At 42.9% G+C, this 24,159-nt stretch overlaps 3 protein-coding genes across 5 annotated transcripts in view; 1 reads left to right on the forward strand and 2 right to left on the reverse strand.

The window, feature by feature from the left end:
• The window catches only part of DPYSL3 (dihydropyrimidinase like 3), a 121,677-nt gene extending 105,582 nt beyond the window's left edge, over positions 1 to 16,095 (forward strand). The window contains exons 8-14 of one of the 2 annotated variants that reach the window (XM_023227007.2): positions 736 to 856; positions 4,577 to 4,733; positions 5,439 to 5,580; positions 7,027 to 7,197; positions 9,098 to 9,277; positions 11,198 to 11,360; positions 12,772 to 16,095. In XM_023227007.2, the coding sequence (XP_023082775.1) occupies positions 736 to 856; positions 4,577 to 4,733; positions 5,439 to 5,580; positions 7,027 to 7,197; positions 9,098 to 9,277; positions 11,198 to 11,360; positions 12,772 to 12,860 (1,023 nt within the window). In that variant the 3' untranslated portion in view covers positions 12,861 to 16,095. The remainder of the gene's footprint in view (positions 1 to 735; positions 857 to 4,576; positions 4,734 to 5,438; positions 5,581 to 7,026; positions 7,198 to 9,097; positions 9,278 to 11,197; positions 11,361 to 12,771) is intronic. The other variant, XM_023227008.2, reaches the window with a different exon arrangement.
• LOC111552647 (60S ribosomal protein L36a-like) lies at positions 7,491 to 7,811 on the reverse strand. The gene has a single exon (XM_023227009.1). The coding sequence runs from the start codon at positions 7,809 to 7,811 to the stop codon at positions 7,491 to 7,493; it is 321 nt and encodes a 106-aa protein (XP_023082777.1).
• Positions 16,096 to 19,140: 3,045 nt separating the features above from the next.
• Positions 19,141 to 24,159, reverse strand: part of STK32A (serine/threonine kinase 32A) — a 156,086-nt gene continuing 151,067 nt past the window's right edge. The window contains exons 9-11 of one of the 2 annotated variants that reach the window (XM_023227005.1): positions 23,487 to 23,551; positions 23,032 to 23,105; positions 22,555 to 22,616 (exon numbers count right to left, since the gene is read on the reverse strand). In XM_023227005.1, the coding sequence (XP_023082773.1) occupies positions 22,555 to 22,616; positions 23,032 to 23,105; positions 23,487 to 23,551 (201 nt within the window). Of the gene's footprint in view, positions 23,106 to 23,486; positions 23,552 to 24,159 lie in introns of both variants that reach the window. The other variant, XM_023227003.2, reaches the window with a different exon arrangement.

Below are 24,159 nucleotides of genomic sequence, written 5' to 3' on the forward strand. Positions count from 1 at the left end.
TTGTGTAATGTACCTGAGGTCACCTAGCTTATAAGTGCCAGAACCGGGACTCAGAACCAGGCCATCTGAGAGAGTCTCAGCTCTCAGATCCTGCTTTGTTAATAACGTATGGGAAAACTTCTTATTTCTTACTTAATAAATGCCACTGGGTTGGTTAGCTTATTTGAAAACATGAATTCTACATTAGGATAAGATGGGAGAGATCAATAATAAAAGAAGTGTTTGTGTTGAGAAACCTGGGAATTATTTTTGTAAGAAATGCCTCCTAGACTTAACCCTTTGCTGACCACTTACTGCTGCAGGAAAGGATTTGAGGAACCATGATGCGTAACTGGCTTGGCTGTTATTTTAGACATAGTGGTTTGCTGTTTTGTCTTCCCAGAGATTCTGTCCTGAGAAGATTGAGGAGCAAAGGCTTTCATTCAGATGTCACCTTTGTGATAACCACAGAGGCTAAGGAAAAAGTACTTACCCTCTGCCAGGCATTGCTCTCAGATGACAACGCTGTGCTATACTATTTTACTAGTGAGGGACAGAGGCACTGGGAAGCTGAGTAAAGTGACACAGTTAGGAAGTGGTAGATCTGAGATGTGGATATAGGCTATCTAATTCCGGATCCTGCCAAAATTATCCATAACCTCTGTGCAGCACTGCATCCTCACAGTTCGTGGAGGTGGGAGCCACCAGTTTGAGAGGTTCCTGTTTTTATTGACTCCTGGAGACTTTTTCTTGCAGCTGGAAGCTGAGGCTGTATTCCGTGCCATCACCATTGCCAGCCAAACCAACTGCCCTCTCTACGTCACAAAGGTCATGAGCAAGAGTGCAGCTGACCTCATCTCACAAGCCAGGAAAAAAGGTGATTTGTGTTTCCAAGATCTCAGAGCCCCTGATGGCACTGCATGGTTCCTTCCCTCTCTGATTGTCCTGTGTAATATAAATGGTGCCTACTTTGCTCATTGCCCTGCCCCCTAGGAAGCCCCTCTCCACATCCTGTGTGGATGGGAGGATCCTGGGATTTCTCCCACTTGGCATGTAAGTAAACTGAGGCTCAGGAAGGTTAGGTGAGTTGTCCAAGATGACACAGCTTGAATCAGTTTTTCTGAGACTTTGTGCATCTTCCTTCTCCCCTTGATCTTTGATTTTCAGTTCACCTTGTCTGAGTTTTATAAATGGACATGTCAGTCAGGATTAAATTGGGTGCAAAATTCAAAGATCCTGCTCAAACTGGCTTAAACAAGCACAAGCAAATAACCGATTGTAGGTGTTTCAGGTATGGCTAGATTGAGGGGCCTCAGCAATGGTATTAGGGGTTTGTCACACGTACTCCTTTCTTGGCTGTCTTTCCTCTGGTTTATGTTCGGTATGAATAGTCACAGAATAGATGCTGAGAGGCACCTGTTGTCCTCAATTTTTGGTGGAGAGCATGATGGGAAAGTAAAATACACCTTTTCCAGCAGGTCAAGCAGAAGTCCCTAGGAGCACTGTGACTGGCCTGGCTTGAGTCATGTGTTCATCCCTGGACCAGTAAACACCCCGGGGATGGTATCTGGCCAGGATTGAGGCCACAGTGCAGATGCAGGTCACACATCCTGAGCCACTGAGACTAGCACAAGTTATTTTAGAGAAGGGGTTGAGTGGATCTCCAAAGCATGTGGACCATCACGGCCTTCACAACCCTGGCTCTGTCCCTGTTGCCTGTTGACTTCTGCTTCTTTGCTCCACTGGTGTTAACTTGGGATTCCTTTGCTTGTCTTGTGCTTAGCTAAAGTTTTCAGAGCTTTCTTTTCTGCTTCTGGTTCTCATCCTCAGTGTCAGACTCGTGGGCTCCGTTGTGAGGCTGAGTAAGTGACGAGTGCAGGTGAGAAGCTTCAGATGTGCAGCTCTGTGTTGGGTTGTGAGAGGATTTACCAGGCCCGGTGATGTGGTTGCTACCACTGCGTGCCAGTGGCCATTCTGGTAGTGGAGAGGCCCAAGATGCATGATTCATCTACAAAACTGGCCTGTGAAACTCCACGTGTGAGTGACTGTGGTAGCTAAAAATAGTCTCAGCTGACGCTGATGGCTGAGTGTTCAGCTGCCTGGCCTTCTAGCACAGGGTGACCCTATTTTTCTTGCGAGAGGGGAGGCTTTCACATTGTCTAGACACCCTTCCTAGCCGACAGATTCTGGGGCACCTCCTTCCTTCCTCTGTTCTCCATAGGCCTGCTGTTTTCTCCTTAGCTTTTAGAAGTCTCAACTGACACGGCATGGTTGCTCCACTGGCTATGAGTCGCTGAGCGAGAACCAGGAAAGCAGCCCAGTGCTCCTCACTCATTCTTGGAGAAAAGCAAAAAGAGAAAAAAGAAGACATGTGTAGGAACTCCCTTCTGCCCTCACCCGGTGCCACACACACACCCCTGCCAACCGTGACCACCCACCGCCCTCATGCCTTCTGCTGAGGCTGCATTCTGACCAGGACCATTCTCAGGGTGACCTGGGGGCCGCTCAGGACAGGGTGTTTTAGTTATATGCTGGTCTCATTTCAAACTTCATGGAGAAAAATCCTAACCCTGAGCCTTTTGGCTCATAATTCTTTGGCGAGCAGAACTAGTACAGCTGTGTCTCCAGGGTGGAATGGGGGTGTTATTTCAGGGATGAAAAACTGGCTGCTGAGATTGAAGTCAGTAAACATCTCATGGACCGTCATTCTCAGGGAAACACTCAAGAGCATTCTGAGCAGGACAAAGTGTAGCAGGGTTTGCGCTTCCCTCCTGAGCAGGATATGGTTGAAGTCTCATCGTGTTTAGTCATCAATCATCAGGGCTCTTTAACTGCATGGCTGCTCAGAATTAATATTAGAAAGCTACAATTTAATGAGGAACTATGTGCCCTGTACTGAGATAAATAGTTTAATTTTTTTTATTGTGTAGAATTCTCAAAGAACTCTGAGAAATAGGCATTTCTCAGAAATGCCGTTTTCCAGATGAAATTGCAGCACAACTTGTCCAGAATCTCCCAGCTGGGAGAGCTGGTATTCAAATCTAGTTGTAATTACTGTCTTAGCTTCTTTTACTCTTCCATGCTAAACATAGTCCAGAGGGAGAATTCTTCCACTTTTAAGATTCTGTTTCTTTCAATAGTAGTTGAGTGCTTGCTGTGACTTTCATTTCTTCATATCCTTATGGTCCTGTATCCTTTAGTGTGTAAGTATTTTTGGAGAGCCCTTGAATTCTCATCACATGGATTTTTTTTTACTCTCACCCCAAAAAGCAGGGCTGTCCTATGTGAATCATTGCCATCGCTTCCTTCTTTTGCCCATGGCAGACATTACTAATTAATCATGAGTCTTTTCTACTGAGACCAGAAACGTTATTAGAATTCTTCCCTTCATGGAATTCTAGGCAACCATTACCAGTTGAACAGAGCTGAAACAAGGCAAAACCTATTTGTAATCCTGGCCATAGAATGCAAACTTATGGAGAATTTGACTGTGGAAGATGGAGAACCAAAGTTAAAGAAGTGCAGGGCTGTATAGGGTATCTTTGGCCCCAGATTTTGGCATAGAGAAACTTGGTACCAACCACCTAGCTATGAGCTAGCATTTGCTTTCTATATATTTCTATATATATATATATAATTTTATATATTTATTTTAAAGTTTTATGTATTTTAAATTTAATTTTTGTTTTAAATTTTTATATATTTATTTTATATATTTCTATATTCTATATTTTCTGTGCTTTCTATATTCCTTCTTCTTAAAGAAGCTAAACAGCTTAGATCAGTGTGTATATTCCAATAGCCTTTATCCCCTCTCCATGGTTTGGGTAGTTAAGTCCCTAATTTTTGAGGCAGAATCCAAGGAGCTAGTCTCATATTTGATGTGTCCTAGGTTATTGGGTGACTTTTAGCAAGTCATCATGTTAGGAGTAACAAACATGATAAAAAAAATCATGAGAGTCTCTAATCCACAGGAATGGATTTTACTTTATGGAACCAAAGCATATCATTATAATGGGAGGATCTAGCAATTCCCAGTGGTAGGGGCACATTTAGGACTTTGGGCCCCTACTGTGGGGAGGAGTAACAGGTAAAGAAAGCAATATTTACCAAGCATCCTCTAGGTGCCAGATGCTTCACATATGCCGTATCTTTTCATTTTCACAAGCCTAAGAAGTAGACATCATCTCGTTTCATCAATTTCAGAATATATCTATTTCAGCCTTGGTATACATGTAACCCATTACTAGAGCAAGAACTGGAGCATTTTAGTATCTCTGAAATGAGGATGAATCTTAAAAAATCAATATGTATATTTTATTTTATTTTGCCTCAAATTTTAATTTGCCTCAAAATTTGAGAATTAACACTGCATCTAACAACCAATTGCTTCTTTTAATCTAGGGAATACAAACTTGGTCCCATTTAGCAGATAGGAAAGCAGGGGCTTAGAAAAGGTGGGAACATGGACGTGAACCCAGGTCTATCTGACTGTGAGACACAGTCCTGAGTAGGCTTAGGAGTTAAATTAAATAGGCTGGGCCCAGTGCAGCACATACTTTATGCTAACCCCTTGTCTATTTCCTGTCCCTGCTAGGAAACGTGGTGTTTGGCGAGCCCATCACTGCCAGCCTTGGCATAGATGGAACCCATTACTGGAGCAAGAACTGGGCCAAGGCGGCTGCATTTGTAACATCCCCACCCCTGAGCCCTGACCCAACTACTCCGGACTACATCAACTCCTTGCTGGCCAGGTTGGTGCAGGAATGCCCAGCAGCAGGCGTTTTGTGAAAGCATCTCTTGGGGCCAGCTGGGTTGAGGACTGGAGCAGTCCCATCTATCAACTAGACCAGAGTCTGCAGTGTGAACAATGTATTGGGAATTCTTTTGCAGTCCTGAGAGTAGAAAATAGGCTCTTCCCCATCCTATTTTAAACATTAATAGAGTCATAATATTAATAATGGTAATAGCAGTTAAAACTTATTATGTGCCAAGCTCTATGGTAAGACTACACTCACAGTCTCATTTGTTTCTCCTAACAACTTTATGAGTGAGGTACTCTTATCATTTACATATTAAGCAACTGAAGGTCAGAGAAGCTAAATCATTTGCCTAAGTTCAAATGGCTGGTCATGATGACAATCAAAATTATAGGGAGACTCCTTTGTTGCTGCCCTCTGCAGACATGTAGGATCGTGACATTGCTCATTTGAGTCCATTTTATTTTGCTACAAAAGAGATGATCTAACCCCACCCCCTCACTTTCTAGATGGGGTAACTGAGCCCAGGGAGGGGAAGAAACTCATCCAAGCTCGTATTTCTAGTAAGAGGTAGAGGAGAGATTCCAAACCCAAGTAGTCAGTGTCCAAACCCTCACAGTAGACACAAGATTCTAAGCTCCCAGTGTGTGTGCCTCCAGCCATCTCTCCTGTTCATGTGGAGCTTTTCTGCTTTGCCAGTGGGGATCTGCAACTATCTGGGAGTGCCCACTGCACCTTCAGCACTGCCCAGAAAGCAATTGGAAAGGACAACTTCACAGCCATTCCTGAGGGCACCAATGGTGTGGAGGAGCGGATGTCTGTCATCTGGGACAAGGCTGTGGTAAGGCATGGAGGTCATGGGAAGGTAGCCAGGGCCAAAACATCCATGGGCCAGATCAGAACCTCCTGTCACCAGTTGGGCTGGTGACACTGCGACTGCAGATGGGATCTCGTACCTGCTGAGATGCCTCTGGAACCATGTGGCTCAGGCATTGTGGAAAGTTTCCTTCTAGTGTGATGAATCCTAAGGTCTGGCATTGTGAAGGAGGCTTCCTCATCTAGACTGTTAGGACTAGGAACCAGACATGCAACTCCTTCATCTGAGTGAACGAATAGCCTGTACTTAAAATAATAGTGAGTTAATTCTTTTTGTTTGGATAGTTTTATGACTTCTTTTGAAAGAACTGGATATAATCCTTTGAAATGATAAGCAATGAGTCTGTGTCTAGACCAAAGTCATCTTGCTTCTCAGGGACGCCCTGTACTGAGGGCATATGGTCATTCAGGCGATACAAGTGATTATCTCTAAATGTCTTCTGGCAAGTGGCCTGTTTTATTTTCCTTGTTCATATCACAAGGACTGACAAAAGAAAGAACCATTCAAATTAAGACTCTCTCAAAGATTTTAGTAAAATCAATAATTATCTTATTGTTAAGTGGATTACTCCTCTATGTTTCATTTTAAAAATCCTAAAAACATTCTTATCAGGGTTGTGTATACTAATGCCTCATTAATCTACACAGTGTAATTTCACAGAGTTTTCTTTTTCTTCTTTGCTCCCAGGAAGCTCAAAGCTAGGTTTTAAACTCAATTCTTTCCGTAAAGAGGCTTTTTGGTTTGAAAAGAGGGAAATATAAATATAAATATTGTTGTCTGTTCTCTCACATAGTGTTTCTTTTTTCATATACTGCAGAGCAGTACGTATATATTTATCCTGGCACTATTTGGAATAGTTCCAAGATAATATATATTTTTTAATTACCAACATGACACATGCTCAGTAAAGAATATTTGAAAACTACAGACAAGCACACACTTGAAAGAAAACAAAAATATCTCGATTCCACAACCCAGAGAACCCATTGTTATCATTTGAGTGAGGTTCTTTCATATTTATTCTATGCACACGACATATACAAACACAAATACATATCTAAAGGATGGGATTATAATCACATTTGTTTTTACTGTGAACCCTCTGTAATCCTTTTTGAAATTAGAAGAAGTAAATTAGTAAATGTGAGAACATACAGAAAAAAATGCTTACTTCAGGAGCAGTAACTTCAATCTTAAACCATGTGTTTGACCATTTTGCCTGAGTCGTCATGACAGCCCAACTAATTCGAGCTTGCTGAGTGAGGTTCTGTAGCTCACCGCCTTTTCAGGTGGCTCCTCTTTGTATTTCTGTGCCTTTGTTCGTCATCTTTCTCTGAGTTCAGAAGCCCTCAATTGATACGTATGTAGCTATAGCTATAGATATAGATGTAATTTCTTATATTTCAATAGGCCACAGGGAAAATGGATGAAAACCAGTTCGTGGCTGTGACAAGCACAAACGCTGCCAAGATCTTCAACCTGTATCCCCGCAAGGGAAGAATATCTGTGGGTTCTGACAGCGACCTAGTCATCTGGGATCCAGATGCTGTGAAGATCGTCTCTGCCAAGAACCACCAGTCTGTAAGGCTTGCTCTGGTGGGAGTGGAGTAGAATGGAGAATGCATGCAAAGAACTTGGTCAGGAGAAATGTGTTTATGTGGTGTGTCAGGGTAGTTAGACTAGGACAGGTTGCAATAACAATCCATCCCCTAAATCTCAGTGACTCAAAACCTCAACTGTGTTTCTCCTGTGTGGGGAAAAGAGAGATCAGACTGTTACTGTGTCTATATAGAAAGAAATAGACATAAGAGACTCCATTTTTTTTTTTGAACGTAAACTCAAGATTTTATTGTCTTCATAATAAAAGATGACACTTAGAACTGGATCACTTGGCCCTTTCTCTTCTTATCTCCTCCCAATTCAAAATGCTTGCATCTTTTAATAGCCAGCATTCTCTTAGATTTGCAGTTGGGCTCAACGTACTCAAGCTTTAGTACAATCTTCTTTGTAGTTTTAGCCTTTTTCCAGACAATCGGCTTAGTTTGCCCACGATAGCCACTCTGCTTCCTGTCATAACGCCGCTTTCCCTGGGCATATAGAGAATCCTTGCCCTTCTTGTACTGTGTCACTTTGTGGGGTTGGTGCTTGCCATACTTCTTACAGAAAGTCCGGCGGGTTTTAGGGACTTTAACCATGCTTGCGAGAGCGATATCAGCACGGGAAGAAAGTGATCCAGTTCTAAGTGTCATCTTTTATTATGAAGACAATAAAATCTTGAGTTTATGTTCAAAAAAAAAAAAAAAACAACAAAATGGAGTCTCTTATGTCGACTTCTTTCTCTATAGACACAGTAACAGTCTGATCTCTCTTTCTTTTCCCCACACTCCTGCTTTCCAAAGCAGGGAGGTCAGCAGATGATCTCTGCCCATCCCAGTCACTCAGGGACAGAGGCCGATAGAGGCTCCCTCTCTACATATGTTTTCATGATTGCTGAGACAGGGGAACATGACCTAGTGAATGGTCTACTGGCTCTGAAAGTTTCCCCTAGACGTGGTGTACCTTACTGCCTCTTACATGGCACTGATCTTAGCCAATCCTGTGGCCATACCTAACTTCCGGAAGTCAGGACATGCAATGATCCTTTGTGCCTGGAAAGAGAAAGAATGGGAAATAACTGGTAAACAGCACTGATGACTTCCTTACGATGAGTTTCATATGGAGGATGACAATTAAAGTGCGGTACCTAACAGATACAGGCTCAACACTCTTATTAAAAATAGTTAATATTTTTAAGCACTTATGTTTCAGGCACTGTGCTTTTAATTCATTGGGTTTCCATACTTGTCTTCTATAGGTAGGGACTATTATTATCCTCCGTTTTCTAGATTAAAAATTGGAGATACAGAAAAATTAAATAATTTGTGCAGCAAGCAAATGGTGAAGGTAGCATTGAAACCCAGACAAGCTGACTCCAAACTGATGTTCTTAATTACCTGGCAATACAGTAATGCGTCTTGCTGGTTGAGTAAATGAAGGAGGTAGGGAGAAATCCCATTTTTGGTGGTAATGGCCTTTGCTTAAATATTATGTCATCTCATGTTATTTAATTTGGAGCTAGAGGGACCTAAAGGCCACATAACCTCTCTACGCACCCACTCAATACAAGACAGTGATGTACAGCATCCTGGATAGTTATCCAGCTTCTCTTTGAACATTACCCATGACAAAAGTTGACTTCCACTTGAGGACCTTAATAAAGATTGGACACTTCTTTTGACTAGGAAGTTTAGTCTTTTCTTAGCAAATCTGTCTCCGGTGCCTTCTACCCACTGGAAGCTTGCAGTTGCATGGTGAGCTTTTCCCGGCTTGCCTGGTGAATCAGCAGCAAATGACACTGAAGGTCTCGAGCAGATACGGTACGTTCCTCTTTCTCCTCTTTCGACACCCTTACTGTGGCTTTGCTCCTCACCCCTGCCTCTAGGCTGCAGAGTACAACATCTTTGAAGGGATGGAGCTGCGTGGGGCTCCTCTGGTGGTCATCTGCCAGGGCAAGATCATGCTGGAAGATGGCAACCTGCATGTGACCCAGGGGGCAGGCCGCTTCATCCCCTGCAGCCCGTTCTCCGACTATGTCTACAAGCGCATTAAAGCACGGAGGAAGGTAAAAAGCAGGGGAGCTCCGAGGTGGTGCAGGAACTTTGTGTCCTACTCACACTCAGAGATAGTAACCATGAACACAGGGCACTGTGATCTGGAGACTCTCACAGAGAAATTCAGTGACAGTCTTATCCCTACACAGACTTCATGTACTATTAAAAAGGGTGTTGAAAACTTTTGGCCAAAGAGAGCTTTTTTTCCCAAATGACTTTTCCCGCATTTTTATAGTGCTTTATTGAAAATAATTTAAACTTGAATAATTCAAAATAAGGCTGGCGTATTTTTTTAAAAAAATAAATTACTCTTAAAGTCTGAAGGTAAGAACCAAGAATCCACACCCACACGTCCCTGTCTCATTCTGTCCAGTGTTGCTCCACAGGGGCAAACACTTATAACATTTTAGCTACTGTATTTTCAATAAAATTTTATTTCTCTGAATTTATATATAAACACATGCAGAGATATATGTGTATATGTATAGGTCTGTAGATATACACACATATGTGCAAATGTGTGCATATGTATAAAAAATGGAGGTGCAGAGAAATTAAATGTATACATACTATATGTATTATATTTATATATACTTAATATATAAATATAGAATAATATATATAAGTAAACATTTATATAGTTTATATTGTATTATGTATCATATTTATTGTAACAATACAATAAATATAAATAAATACAATTTAAAAATATAGAAGGGCATATAAATATATTCACATATTTATATTTATTGTATTTATTGTATTGTACTTTTTTATACACACACTATATATATACACATATATGTGTATATATATGTGTATGTGTATATATATGTGTATTAACCCTACCCTAGGATTGTGGAATTTGAGCTCCACACTCCAGTTTGGGCCTAATAGAGGAGAAGGAGACTTCCCCAGTGTTGACCCTTTATTTCTATGAGTGTGATTTAGATTCTAAACCACAGAAGTGTTGATGATGTAGAGTTCTTGGTTTTGGGGAGTACAGATACAGTCATCACATCACCAGAATCATTAGCATCTGCACATTTGATGGGCTTGACTTCTGTGCCAGCACTTGAGTCACTAACAGGGAAGGAGGCTCTGACAGGACTTCTTGTGATGATCCATCCTGCATGGTCAGGCTCGTCTGGCAGCGCGTCCTCATTGCCTCCCCTCTGGCCAAAGTGAAGAAATGGGTGGAGGTTGTGTGCCGCTGCCTTCGGTGGTCTTACAGTGTTTGTCTAATAGACTGTAAGCCCCTTTGCGGGAGGCACCGTGTTTCCCATGACCAAAGGCCCTAGTGCCTGGCACAAGGCCTAGCAGAGCATGTGCTGGGTGGAAGTTGCTGGCTGGCTCCACAGTCCCAGGGCAAGTTCACAGCCACAGCCAGAGGTCAGTGGGTCAGACCACAGACACTCACTTCAAGGCCTGCCCACCCCGGTGTGTGCTGAAGAGTGTGAGGGTGGAGCTCCCATGTGATCCATCCCGGCCAGGACCTGTGACCTCACGTCGTGACCTACCCTCCCGATCCCTCTGCTCCAGCTGTACTGCTGTTCTTCTATTTCATAATCATTCCCACTTCAGCTCTCTGTCCTTGCTCTTCTCTCTGCTGGCTTCACTGTCATCCACACCACTCCCCAGTATCCCCCCAGCCTCCTCCCTCGGGCAACCCCAACCCCATAGCAAGGTCCTTTGATCCTTCAGATCGAAGCTCATCTATTTAGAAGGGCCTTCACTGACCACCTCCATTGTCACTCTATCATCACATCCTCCTTTATTTATTTTATACTACTACTCCTTTCCTCAAATTATCTTTATTTTTACTAATTCCTGTCTCCTATTACACACACTGTATTCACCAATTATGCTGCCTAGAACAGGCCCTAATATGCTGAATGAAAGAATGGTGACATGCTGTTCTCTGGCTGCAGATGGCAGACCTGCATGCCGTCCCGAGGGGCATGTACGATGGGCCTGTGTTTGACCTGACCACCACCCCCAAAGGTGGCACCCCCGCAGGCTCTGCTCGGGGCTCTCCTACTCGGCCGAACCCACCCGTGAGGAATCTGCATCAGTCGGGATTCAGCCTGTCCGGTGAGTGGGACAGGCTCATCAAAAAATAAGAGAGCGGGGAAGGGGAAGATCAATTTCTGAGGCCAGAGGGTGTTCCTGAGAATTCAACCTGAAGGTGTTTTCCAACCCAGCACTGGTGTCAACTTTAGGGAGGTTACTGGGGCAAGCAGGAAGGTTCCCTGAATCAACAAGGGGTCCTGGTAAGAAAGTAAGACAAGGCAGTCAGGCTGAAGACCAGGTTTAAATGGTGACTGATTCTGCCTAGAGATCAGCCCTGGTTGGGGGCAGAGGTGGGGAGCTGATCCCCTCTAAGAATTGATAGTGATTTCTGGCATTAGCCTATGAGTGCTATACAACATGCTATGTTTTCTTTATTTGTCCAGATTAAAAGATAGCTTAAATTATTTTTATGCTCAAATTGCAGTAGCGTCTTCTAACCTAGGATTTTTATTATATTCTCCCATTCCTAGTAATTATAATAATGCTAACACTAGCTACCACTGATTGAACATCTACTATGTGTTAGCCATATGATTAGTCTTACGTATTCTTTAAGAACTCTCTGATATAATTAGAAAATAATCATTCAGTTGCTCCATAACCAGTAGTCTTAAAATGGAGAAAAATAAATGTAGATTTGCATTCCTATAATGAATAATTTAAATGTGAAGGAAGTAAGATAACAAGAAAAGAAAGACATTTAAAGGTGAAATTACAGCATATGAGGAAAGGGTAAGGAACGGGAGAAACAGAAACATGGGAGAAAGAGGTAAGGGAGACGTAGTGGAAGAAAGACAAAGGAAAAGAGTTTAAAGTTTGGAGGTAGCTTTGCCAGAGGTCACATTCTGTTAGGCATAAGCAATTTTTTTCAAAGTTTTTGCCATTTTTTTCTTGTTGTTCTCTGGCTACCTTAATTCTTAAGCTTTTAGAGGCTCCTTTCTGAATAGACCCAAGCACACATTGAAATTTCTTTTTGTGCTGTTGTCACAAAGACCTGACCATCACCACTTTGGACTGTGAGATCTCGGGCAAGTGACCTAACCTTTCAGAACCTCAGTTATCTCCTCTGTAAAACAGATAAGGGTGCCTCTCTCAAACCATGGTGGTGAGGATTAAAGGAGATAATTGGTTAAACACCTAAAACATTGCCTGCCACAATGAGTGTCTCGTCCTTGTCATTGTTCTTCTACTCAGTATTATTATCATGCTCTGGGTCAGATGAAATCTAGATAAGAACTTGTCTTTTCTTACCGGAGGCCATAAGAAAAGTCTAAAAGACCTGATAGACTAGAATGGAAATTTCTTGAGAGGTGAGGCCAGCAAGGCACTTCCTATCTTGCACTCTTAAAATTAACCCAGTTTCTCTCTTGCCCACATCCCCCTACCCCCCACCCCGTTTTTCTCCCCCTTGGAAATTTATTTCCAACTATAGGCACCCAAGTGGATGAGGGGGTTCGCTCAGCCAGCAAGCGCATCGTGGCGCCCCCAGGTGGCCGTTCTAATATCACATCTCTGAGTTAAGCAAACCTTCCTCATAGAGAGGGGCAGAAGCAAGAAGAGATTGTTTTGAAGCCAAAATGGTACACCGATGTTTAAGAAGGAAAGCGAATCCAAACGGTTGTGATCTAAAGAATCAATAAGCCTCAAGCCTTATGTTTCTCCAATGTTACGCTCGCTTGCCTAGCTTTACGAATATTGCTTTGTTTTCTGTTTATGCATAGCCTTGATTTATTTGGCTCCCCTCCCCCCATTTACATGCATGCAATCAGACAGGCCACTAAGGTAAAAGAGTCTGCTCTATCATAGTGTTGAGAGCGTGTGTAGTGCTGCATCTTATGACAAGGGGACAGACAAGCTGGGACGTCAGGGAAATGAACAAAAGGGACGCAGATTATTTGGGGTGAGTGGGTGGTGGGAGCCCGGAACAAGGTGGAGGGTGCAGAGGGGCTGGGGTAGGGCACGTAGGAGGGAGGTGGGTGGGTCAGGTGAGCAGAAGGGGTGTTGTATATTGTGTTGATGACGTACGTTATTTCCATGGAAGATAGCCACTGTGGCAGCTGTCACATCACCGCAGCCCTCCAGGGTCTGCCGAGAGAGCAGGCAGTCTTTGGGTTCTGTTCTTTGTCACGTCCCCTATGAGTAACTTTTGTTTCTTTGAACATTTATTAAAACGCCAAAACACAACCATTTCTTCCACCTGCTTGATTGTGCCAGTATTTGCTCAGGACTCTTTCTCAGTGTTGCTTTCAAATCCTTCTCTTTCCTGGGTTGGGAAGGCCAGGCAGGGACAGAGCAAACAACACTTCTCTTCCTCTTGCCCTCCCTGCCTCTTTGGTGCTCTTAAAAGCCAGCAGCTGAGAACATAGCACAGGCCCACATGGTGAGTGCGCCCACAGCTTAAAGACGCCTCCTTCTAAACACGGCGAGGTCACCTCTCACTCTTCTGTCTTTGCAAACCGAGAAGAGTGGCACGCTTCTGGCATCCCAAGTTAGGATTTTAGCTCAGGTGAGGCAGAATGAAGGGCCTCTCTTACAAGCAGTTTGTGTTTGGTTCTCTTGATCTGAGATCCTGGCACATCCATGATAAATAGAATTATTTTTGAAGGTTGGTTTTATTAGGTGTTCCCTAATTTTTACCGTCATGGGTCATGTCAGCTTATAGGGCAGTCAAGTGGGAATTTGGGCAAGCCAGAGTCAGTCTTGAGCAGAGCGAGCACATTCTGTGGCCCTGGTTCCACCTTTCCATTCCAAAACATCTGTTTCCCCTTCCATTAGCAGAAACTCTGGGGGAACTTTGTATCTCAGTCCTAGAATCTCCCCCAAGTGAGTGGAAGTGACATGATGCAGCCTTCCCCATGGGGCACCTAAAAGAAATTAGTGTGGGTGCTTGGATCTACCTTGTCTGTCAGAGTTGAATATCTCTTTCCCTATCATGCCGCTTCTGAAAATTCAGTTTTGGAGCAAGTCCTGTGAGCAAGGTAAGAATCTATAGAACCAAGATGCTCGTTTTCAGAAGAAATATATTCAACCTGGGATCACACTTCTATGCTCTGGGGAATCCAGGTGGTCGCACCTGTAACCCTGTGTACTAAGTACTTTGAAGAGAAGAGCAGGCCTCAGACACCTTTTAAGTGCTTAGGAGAGACGATTATCTCTGACTGCAGGTTTGAATAAGTTGAAGACCAGAGAAAAGTACACACTGGGCTACAAAGGAATTTGGAGATAGCCAAGGAACAGGATTTCCCCTGGCAAGCTACCTTCTATTCAAATCATGAAAAAAAGATTATTTCCCCTTAGAATAGGGAGTCTTGCTATTTTAAAGCTCACGTGGTGCTTTTCTTTTAAGGAAGATGTAGTAAAAGGGAAAATGTAGCTCTTAATTTACAATTCAAAGATGTGGGGGTCTCTCAGAGAACTCAGAATAGCAGTTTTATGTGCAGGGAGAGTTTGCCAGGTCTGAAGCGTATACCTCATTGACTAGGCTGGACTTTGGGACAGGCTGCAGTACCAGCCACAGCCACCAGACAGAGGAAAAGACACACACAGAAACTCGCTTCTGAGCATTCACTTCTGCACTATCTGCTCTGCTATTACTCAGCCCCTGAGTCCGACTCATCCCTGCACGACCTCTCTGTGCCATGAAGATAAGTCTTCCATGGCCAGATTGGTCATTCGCACTGCTCTTGGACTTCCGGAGTGAACCATTCCAGCAGAACCTTGGATTCTGCACAAGCTTTCCTTGCTGTGGGAACAACCCCCGAATCCCCTCGGGAGGAACAACATGAGCTCAGGAAGCCTCTCTTTCTTCTCTTACCAGTACTAACTCTCCAAGCATAGAAATCCCTGGGAATTGCGAGAATAACTCCCACTATTTTAAAATTTATATTCAGATTTGTTTCGTTTCATAAGACACATCAAACAGGCCTATACAAAAGGTTTAGGAAAAGAAAACGATGGTGAGTCCTGGCCCTCTTCGAATTCACTGGCACCTCATGCAAGTGTAGGAAGGCACGCTGGATCTTCTTTCTCATTCCCAAGCTGTCCTTTGCCATCTCATTCCTTGGCCTGCTCCCCAACCCTGAGGATGTCCCCGCCATCCCCCCAACCTCCTCATATTGCTTCTGAACCCAGATGGCAATCCATCCCTGTTCTCTCTGAGGGCCACGGGCTTGGGTAGTGGAGAGGGTGTTTGTGAAATTGTTGAATCAGTTACCTGTAGTAGAGATATTTCTTTTACTTCTAAGTTTTCTAGAAGTGGCAGGATTGTAGTCATCCTGAAAATGGGTTTCCTTCAAAATCCCTCAGCCTTGTTCTTCACGACTATCTGTACTGAGAATGTCATGTTTCCACAAAGGGCTGACACCTGAGCCTTGATTTTCACTCATCCCTGAGAAGCCCTTTCCAGTAGGGTGGGCAATTCCCAACTTCCTTGCCACAAGCTTCCCAGGCTTTCTCCCCTGGAAAACTCCAGCTTGAGTCCCAGATACACTCATGGGCTGCCCTGGGCAGCCAGCATTCATTGTAAGTTCCCTCTTTGCAAACTGGTGTGTGGGTGTTCAGTTCTGTGTCTGGTGGGTATGGACAGACAGTAATCTCCCGTGATCTGTGCTAGCTGTGAAGCAGCTCTGGAACTTGAAGAGCTGTTTGGTTTGAACCGTGAACAAAACTGTGTTTTGAGTTTAGCTGAGATTAAAGAAAAAAAATTCATCAAGTGACTGTTAATGTAAACCTGGTTATTAAAATAACTATGAAATTACCAACATTGTTCTCCAGGCTTCTTCTTTGTGTGATGTGCATTTTCACCTGTAAGATTAAAATTGCACAGTAGAACCGAAAGGGTTAGTAAGAGGGGCAGGCAGATCTGGTGATAACAGAGTCATCTGGAGAAAACTTGGGGGCTTCTGTTTTTGAAATTGAGTTGTTAGTTTTGGCCACCCAGCTTGATGGCCATTTTGAAACTTTGGAGAATGAGTAATTTTTTTTTTTTTTTTTCTGTGGATCATCAAATTTAGTATTATATGCCATTTGGGATAAATCTAGCTGAGTCCAGAACAGAGCCCTAAAGCTTTTTGTTTTGGGGTTTTGTTTTTTTGGTCTTTCCCCAATGCCTTGCTATTTGATTGTTTTGCAAGCATTTTCTACTTCTTTTTGTTTTGGGGTTTTGTTTTTTTTGGTCTTTCCCCAGTGCCTTGCTATTTGATTGTTTTGCAAGCATTTTCTACTTCTTTTTATTGGCCTAGACTTGAAAAACTCAAACTACGCCCAAACCAAAGTATATTTTTTAGCAAACGGATCCCAAGAAGTCAAATCAGTGTACGGAAGCATTAATTGCTATATCTACTCTTCTTAGAGCTTTCAGGTGCCTATCAGCAACTTGAAGACTGAGAAATCCTGTGATAAAGAATCTTTCAAAACTTTGCCCAATTCAGGGTTCTCGAGCTTTTGACCAAACCCATACCATCTTTTAGCGTCCCACCAAACCTATTATACTACACCCTTTTGAGGGAAACGCTGCTGAATCCAGTTCTAATTTGTTGTGCAGATCATATTTTCATTGCAAAAGTTAAACTAGTTTACTGGGGGGAAATTGGAAAGTGGAATTTTAAAGTCTGGTGCAACTGTAAAGTTCAGTCAGGCAGACTCAAGTGTAGTTGGGTCTAAGTGCTAGACCCTGACATCAGAGCCTTGGTTCTTCCCACTTCGGCCCTGTGTGCCTTTAGTAAATGCTTCCTTCTTAGGAAAGCTCTTTTTTCTTTTCTTTCTTTCTTTTTTTTTTTTTTTTAATTTGAGACAAGTGTCTGTTGCCCAGGCTGGAGTGCTGAAGTGCAGTGGCGCCATCTCAGCTCACTACAACCTCCACTTCCTGGGTTCAAGCAATTCTCCTGCCTCAGCCTAACTGGGACTACAGGCGCGCGCCACCACAACTCGGCTAATTCTTTCTCTTTTCAGTAGAGACAGGGTTTCACCATGTTGGCCAAGCTGGTCTTGACTCCTGACCTCAAGTAATCCACCTGCCTTGGCCTCTGAAAGTGCTGGGATTACAGGCATGAGCCACCACGCCTGACCAGGAAAGCTCTTTTTATGTGGGACAGAGTCGGTTGTCAGCATCTCCAGATTTTCATTTCACCTGCTTAGTAACCTCAAACGAGGGAGAGAGTCCCTCAATAGTTCCAGCTAAAAAGACTCATTCAGTCTGGCTTGGAGCATGTCTCACCATTGACCTAGTCACTGTGGCCAGAAGAGCACATGGGACTAATTGGCCATACTGGATAACATAACTAGCCCCTGAGCCACCTGAACCACGTGGACTCCCAATAACTCCACAAAGAAAGTCAATTTGTGTTAACTGAAGAGGGGTGGATGCAAGGAAGGTAAAAAGAGCCGTGGCCGTGGCACCATTCGCAAGCTTGCAGGGCATGAATGTTTTGCCTGGTGATGTGGAGGTTGGGACAGGTGGGGAGGAGATGGGATACCAGGGGATGACCATTTCTGATTAATTGCTTTTATATATGATGAACCCCTGTTGGTTTGATAGAACAATACCCTTGATAAAGGAGCATAGAGTGATTATACCTTTTAACACAGAAGCTCAGAATCCCAATCAAAAGCTACTCTAAGTGCATAAAGAATTATTTCACAGTTGAAATTCAAGTTTTGATGTTTAATAAGCTTTGGTTGATAGCCCCATTTTACGGCTCTAACTCAGGATTGGTGAAGCACTTCTCCCTGCTCATGACCAAGGCAGCAGCTGAGCTCTGTTTAGGATTTGGGTGAGTTTAAAGGCAATAGTCAGCACTTAACAAAACTCAGGATGCAGGACTCTGAAAGTCATGAAGTGGTTTTCTTCTTAAATGGTGAAGGATACACATTGACTTTCACATCTCTTCCTTCAGGGTGGAGCTATTCAGTGGCTGAGTCACGTTGACCAGGTGGGGAATGAGAACACTGAGTAAGAGACTAACAAGGGCCCTCTGGTTCCAAACAACTTTCTGGAATTAGCTCTTCTACCACCAACCCATCACAAAGGAGATCCCAACCATGAGCAGGAGATGGGGGATAAAAAGGCCAAAGTAACCTGCGAAAATGAGATCACATGCTTAAGGCTGGTACTCTTCAGAATCTGAGGAGTTCTAGATCCTGCCCTTTGCTCAGATGGCTGCTAGGCACACAGGAGGACAATTAACATGACTGGACAATAGGGTACTTCCGCATGCACAACTTCGGAGGCCACAAAACTTACAACAGCCTACTATTTCAGGACAAGCCCAGGGAGCCAGCAGCTTGCTGGCTGCCCACCCACTATGGGTCTGAGAGGTGGTGACAGTTGCCTTTGTTCTCCCCTAAGGCAGAGGTTGCCTTTTGCTGCAAAAGTTCAGAGCTGCCCATTAACTTCCCGTCCCAGGTTATGGACCTTAGAACTTCTGCCTGCTGCTTTGGTATATGGAATGGGGCCTGGATGTTGAGGGGTAGAAAGGCAGAGTGCTAAAGAAAGAGTGCATAGGCTGCCCATGGACTTAGGGGCATAGTGAAAGGCAGAGACTGGAATTCTGGGCTATGTTCCCTGAGATGTGACTATTAGAGAGGTCAGGATTTTTAGTTTGTATGCATGTGGGTCAGGTAAGCTATACCGCAATCCATAGTTGGAGAACATCATCTCTGTTACAGAATATTATTTCTGGTAAGGGACATTCCTCATAATAGGAAATAGACATAAGAACGGGTTACTTTGGGCACCCCCAATGCTATCTCTCCAGAAAACAATTACATACATTCACACAGCTGGCAAAGAAGGGTCAGTGGCTCATTGTTTACAGAAGACATTTTAATACACATAGGCACATTTGTATTATATATGCTGCAGCTCAACAGAAGCGCTTGTTTCCCATTCGAGGACCGCCAGATCAGCTGCCTGTTCACAACAGCACAGATAAGTGAAGTCAAGAATTTTAATATCAGTGTTTAATATCAGTCAGACACACAGAATTTGTAATAAACAGGAATCACAGACAGATAGCAGGAAACAGGATTTTGTGTGGATAATACAAGGACAACTGGGTACTGAAACAAGCTTGCAATGCTTTTCGTGCCTTTTCATTCAGCTTTTGAAGAGCTAAAGCCTCAGCATTACTGCATCAGCTACAAGCAGCAACACTGGTCCCTACTAGCTACAGTAATACTTTTTCTTCCTACGTATTCATCCATCCAATCTACAAAAGCTATGATAATAGAACGTCTAGTGGTTTCTGATTAAAACTTTCCTATCAGAAGAAGCCTAGCCACTGATTAATTAGGTTACCGTAATTAATTTAGCAATGCTCTGTGCTGGTTGCTGTTCATTCCTGCCCTAGCAATGACCTCAGGCAAAACCAGTGCCACCATGGCAGTGGGTTAGCCATTAGTAGAGGACTTTCTGGAATTAGGGTTGTGGCATAAGTTGCCGGGCTTGACTGCCCTACCCATGTACTAGAGGTCACTGAGGGTACACTGGAGGTGGGCTCTGTCACAGTGCAAGAGCCTTATAGCTGGGATGTTCCTGGACATCAAAACCTGCTCAGACATTTCAGATGCTCCGTACTGGCAAGGGAAGCTGCTGGAAGAAAAATATTTAAGAGTACCAGGTCAAAGGATTTAATAGTCATCTTGTTTTCTAAAAATCACAGCTCTGAACCTCAGTTGTCACGACTCTGGAAGAGACATATTCCACCTAGTGGGATATTAACGTTTAGCCCAAGTTATAGAATAAAACCAAAGGATCTGATGTCAACAACTAGCAATGACCATAAAGATTTAGGGAAAGTTTAAATTTTGGAAAAGGTTTTTGTTCTCATGTTTAAAATGCACAGTGGTAGGAGGTGATTACAGTCAGTTGTTCCGTACTGTCAGATACCATGGTTTTGCTTTCAAACTTGAAATACACTGTGTGTCATTCACCTGGCTAGCACTAGAAATCTGTCTTACTCTCTGAGCCTGTGCTCTCTGTGCATCCATGGCTCCTAAAAGCCCACAGAGGTGCTTCAGTCACAGAAGTAGCTCACTGGAAATACAACTAGGGATTCAGCCTACAGAGATTGTATTGGGTTCCCATCCCATCATAAATGTATACATGTGAAATGGTACTATGGCTTAACTCTCATCACAGTGGAGATCCTAATGGTTCCACGGCTCTTTGGTAAGTGTAAGTGCAGAAAAATTTCCCAAAGCCTCTTCTTGGAAAGGATGCACACAAGGTCACAGTGAGAGGAGGAACCTGGTTACTTAGGGAGGTGAGTCCACAGCACATCAAGGCTTGAATCAAAACAAATGAAGGATAAAAGTAAATATGCAAGTAGTCCCTGACACTCGTGGGGTTACCAGACTGCAGCAGCATCTGGTCACTTTCTTATTCTTGCTGTTTCCAGCACATTCCCCTCTCTGAAATCGAGTCAGGGCAATTGCTTCAAGTTTATAGTGTTTGGAGAAAAACAGAATAGCATAGACAAATGATGTGAGAACTGTAGGGAAAAGGAATCAAACAACAAAAGAATTGGTTTTTAATTATGTAACAAAAATATGGTTGCTCTTAGAGAAGCACTATGTCACAGTTCTGCACGAAACTCTGGACCTGTTAGCTCAGTGAGGAGGAAACTGTGAATGCCAAGCTAAAGTTTAGCTCTGGCTTTCTACACATACTTGTTTGCCCCAATGTAACCTCCTTAAGGAAAAGCCTCACATAAAAGGCAGCCATCTCTGTTTCTTCAGTACATTTCCACTTGCCTGGCTTCCCAAATGGGCATCACTCAGGTCTTCCCAGTTGCCAGCTTACTGCCATCTTCGTGAGACACATGGTCTCCATAAGTAAGGACAGGTTTAGGTACTCTGAGTAGCCAAGAGGTGAAAACAATCCCCCACCAAGCCTGTTCACTTCTTGGCCCTACCCAGAGGCATATGGGTTGCTAAAAATAGTTCTTCTGCAAAGATCTGTATATCTGCACAGTGGAGTTACATCATATGCACATCTCACTTAGGTGAATTAAACTTCGTGGCAAATCAATAAATTAAAGAAAGGAGTGAGATATTAATGATATTTTAAATAAGTAGGCAATTCTGCCTAACATTCTTGTAGTAAGCACAAGGGAGAAAGGAGACATGATACCACTGTTGCCTTAGTCTCCATGAACTTGCCTCCCTTGGATGTGTGAGAATTCCACTGTTCTAAGAGTAATTCTAAGGCCAGGTGTGGTGGCTCACACCTGTAATCCCAGCAGTTTGGGAGGCCATGGTGGGCGAATCATTTGAGGCCAGGAGTTTGAAACCAACCTAGCTAGCATAGCAAAACCCTGTCTCTATTAAAAATACAAAAAATTAGCTACACATGGTGGCACACACATGCAATCCCAGCTACTCAGGAGGCTGAGACACAAGAATCCCTTGAACCCAGGAGGCAGAGGTTGTAGTGAGCAGAGATCATGCCACTGCACTCCAGCCTGGGTGACAGAGCGTGACTCTGCCTGAAAAGAAAAATAAAAGGGTAAGTCTAGTCTATAAAGACAAGTGTAATTTGTTCAACATTTTAACTCATCTGATATTAGCCAAAATGAGACCAAAAATAAAAATAACTAAATCAAAACAAAACAAAAGCAATGACTTGTTTCATTAGTGAAGGGTGACACTATATTGGGCTTCACTGAGAAAAGATACTTCCCACATGTTATGGGTAATTTAAGGGGTTTTTCAATGGTAAATTTTACTATCTTCTAAATTCACTTTTAACTTAGACACTAAACCCTGTATAAGATGTAACTTTGCTGAAATGCAAGGTGGACATACTTTTTAGTGCGACAACATTGTTTTGTGATCCTCTCCAGATACAGGTCTCTGCTAATCTTCAGAGGACAATTAACCCTCAAGGAACATGCTTCTTGGAAGGAGAGTGGTGTGCTAATATTTGGCAATTCTCTTGTTAGGAGGGAAAAAACTAGCATTTACCAGTTTCCATGGTGTAAATGCTCCCATTATTACCAATTTCAAGTCACCTCCTTCACATTGTTGAAGAGGGAGCTGGGAAGTGGTGTGCATGGCAGGCTCATGCTGGCTGAGATAAGTGGATCTAATGCTGATTCTAGCACATCACTGGAAGGCCCTCATCCATCTCTGTTACTTTTAATCTGATTTCATTCATGCCTCCCTGATAGAACTCCTTATCCTTATCCAAGTAGTCTGGGGAATTCTGACCACTTTATGAAACTTTCGAGGTCTGAGAAGTCTCACTGAGTCCTGTGTCCATCTGTCCATTTGTCACTGTGTAATAAGAAGGAGTGGAAAAATAAATCTACATTCACATATTAATTTCAAAATAAAAATAAAGGCTGTTTAGAATAACAATTACAGCACTAAAAAGGCAGGGTATGGCTCATCTAATATAACTCTCTCATTTTAGATAAATAAAGTAAAGCACAGAAAGTTGGCTAAGTGCTAACTTGCTCTAGATCACATAGCTGATTGATGTGAAACGACATCCCAGGAGCTTAGGCCCAGGAATCTTCACTGTGTCGTGCTGCCTTTTTTGAAAGATATTCATTCACATTTTCTAAGTCAGGACATGTGGAGTGGCAAGAACTACTGTCAGCTTTTCTTGACGTATGTAATTAGAAGTTTCTGGCATGAGATTGTCCCAAGAAGAAGACACGAGGCCTTTACAGGTTGTTATTCTGACCATCCTCATTTTGTGGGTCTTTGGTTTGTTCCAAGGTTAGATTTGGTTGTCTTTTGTTAAAGTCCCTTTTTACTCTTAAAAGAAAAAAAAAAAGAGATGTTTTATTCTTTGAAAAGTAAAATGAAAGGTTTAAGCTTTTGAAATAACATTAAGCCCAATAATTTATAAATAAACATGAGCCAAGAAAATCTTTTGAAAGCCTTTGATTTTTAAGTGTTCAAATCCTAATTCCTCATCCCTTCTCATAAACAAAAACTTGATGATAAGTTAATTTATCAATTAAAAATTTTTTAATACCTTACAAAAAGGTTTCTACATTTTCTACAATAGATTGCATCATTTTCCCAATTAGAAAATAATTTTTAAAATGTTAAAAATATATTTTCTCTGCAAGTAAAGTCTGGCTGAAACATGCCATCATTTCCGGGGCTGTTGTTCTCCCAGGAGTTACTTACTTTTCTCTGTTGAAAATTATGAACTCCTTCTGAACAGAGTCAAGGTGCTCTTGAAAAAGACATGTCTTCCAGGTGAACGCAGAAAAAAAAGAAAATAGAGGTATAGTTAGCAGACAAATGAGGATCTTCGAACAGCCAATAACCTGTTGACAGTCTATTCAATGAATAGCCCCAAATTGAGAAGTAAGTAGTATCTTCAAAATGGATGCTATGTGAAGATTCCGGGAAGGTGGCAAAACAGGAAGCACCGGGAATCTGTCTCCCCTCCTAGACAACGATTGCACTGGCAGAATCTGTCTAATGTCACTATTTTAGAACTCTGGAGTCTATTGAAAACTTGCAACTTTCAGGGAAGGCTTGGGTGGCAAAGTGCAGTTAATTATGACCAACTTAAGCTCCTAGCACAGCAGCAGCTACCCATCCCTCATCCTCCAGTCCAATGGGAGGGAGCTGAGCACACACATGTTCTGGAGCAGTTTGCACACAGCCTGTGGGAGCCACGGTGGAAAACAAGAACCATGTTCTCCAAATACTGAGGATCCGTGCTCCCATCACTGCTGCTTCTGATCACAGAGGTGCAAACAAAATGCTTGATGGCCATTGTTGTTGCACCTCCCCCACACTGTTGCAAGCCACTCTCCCTCAGGCTGAAGTGACTTCTGGGAGAATTAAA

The sequence above is a fragment of the Piliocolobus tephrosceles genome, chromosome 4, assembly GCF_002776525.5.
Source record: "Piliocolobus tephrosceles isolate RC106 chromosome 4, ASM277652v3, whole genome shotgun sequence".
In the NCBI taxonomy this organism is placed as follows: domain Eukaryota; kingdom Metazoa; phylum Chordata; class Mammalia; order Primates; family Cercopithecidae; genus Piliocolobus; species Piliocolobus tephrosceles.

Coding starts and splice junctions, on each gene's coding strand:
- LOC111552647 (XM_023227009.1), bottom strand. CDS start 7,811: ATGGTTAAAGTCCCTAAAACCCGCCGGACTTTCTGTAAGAAGTATGGC.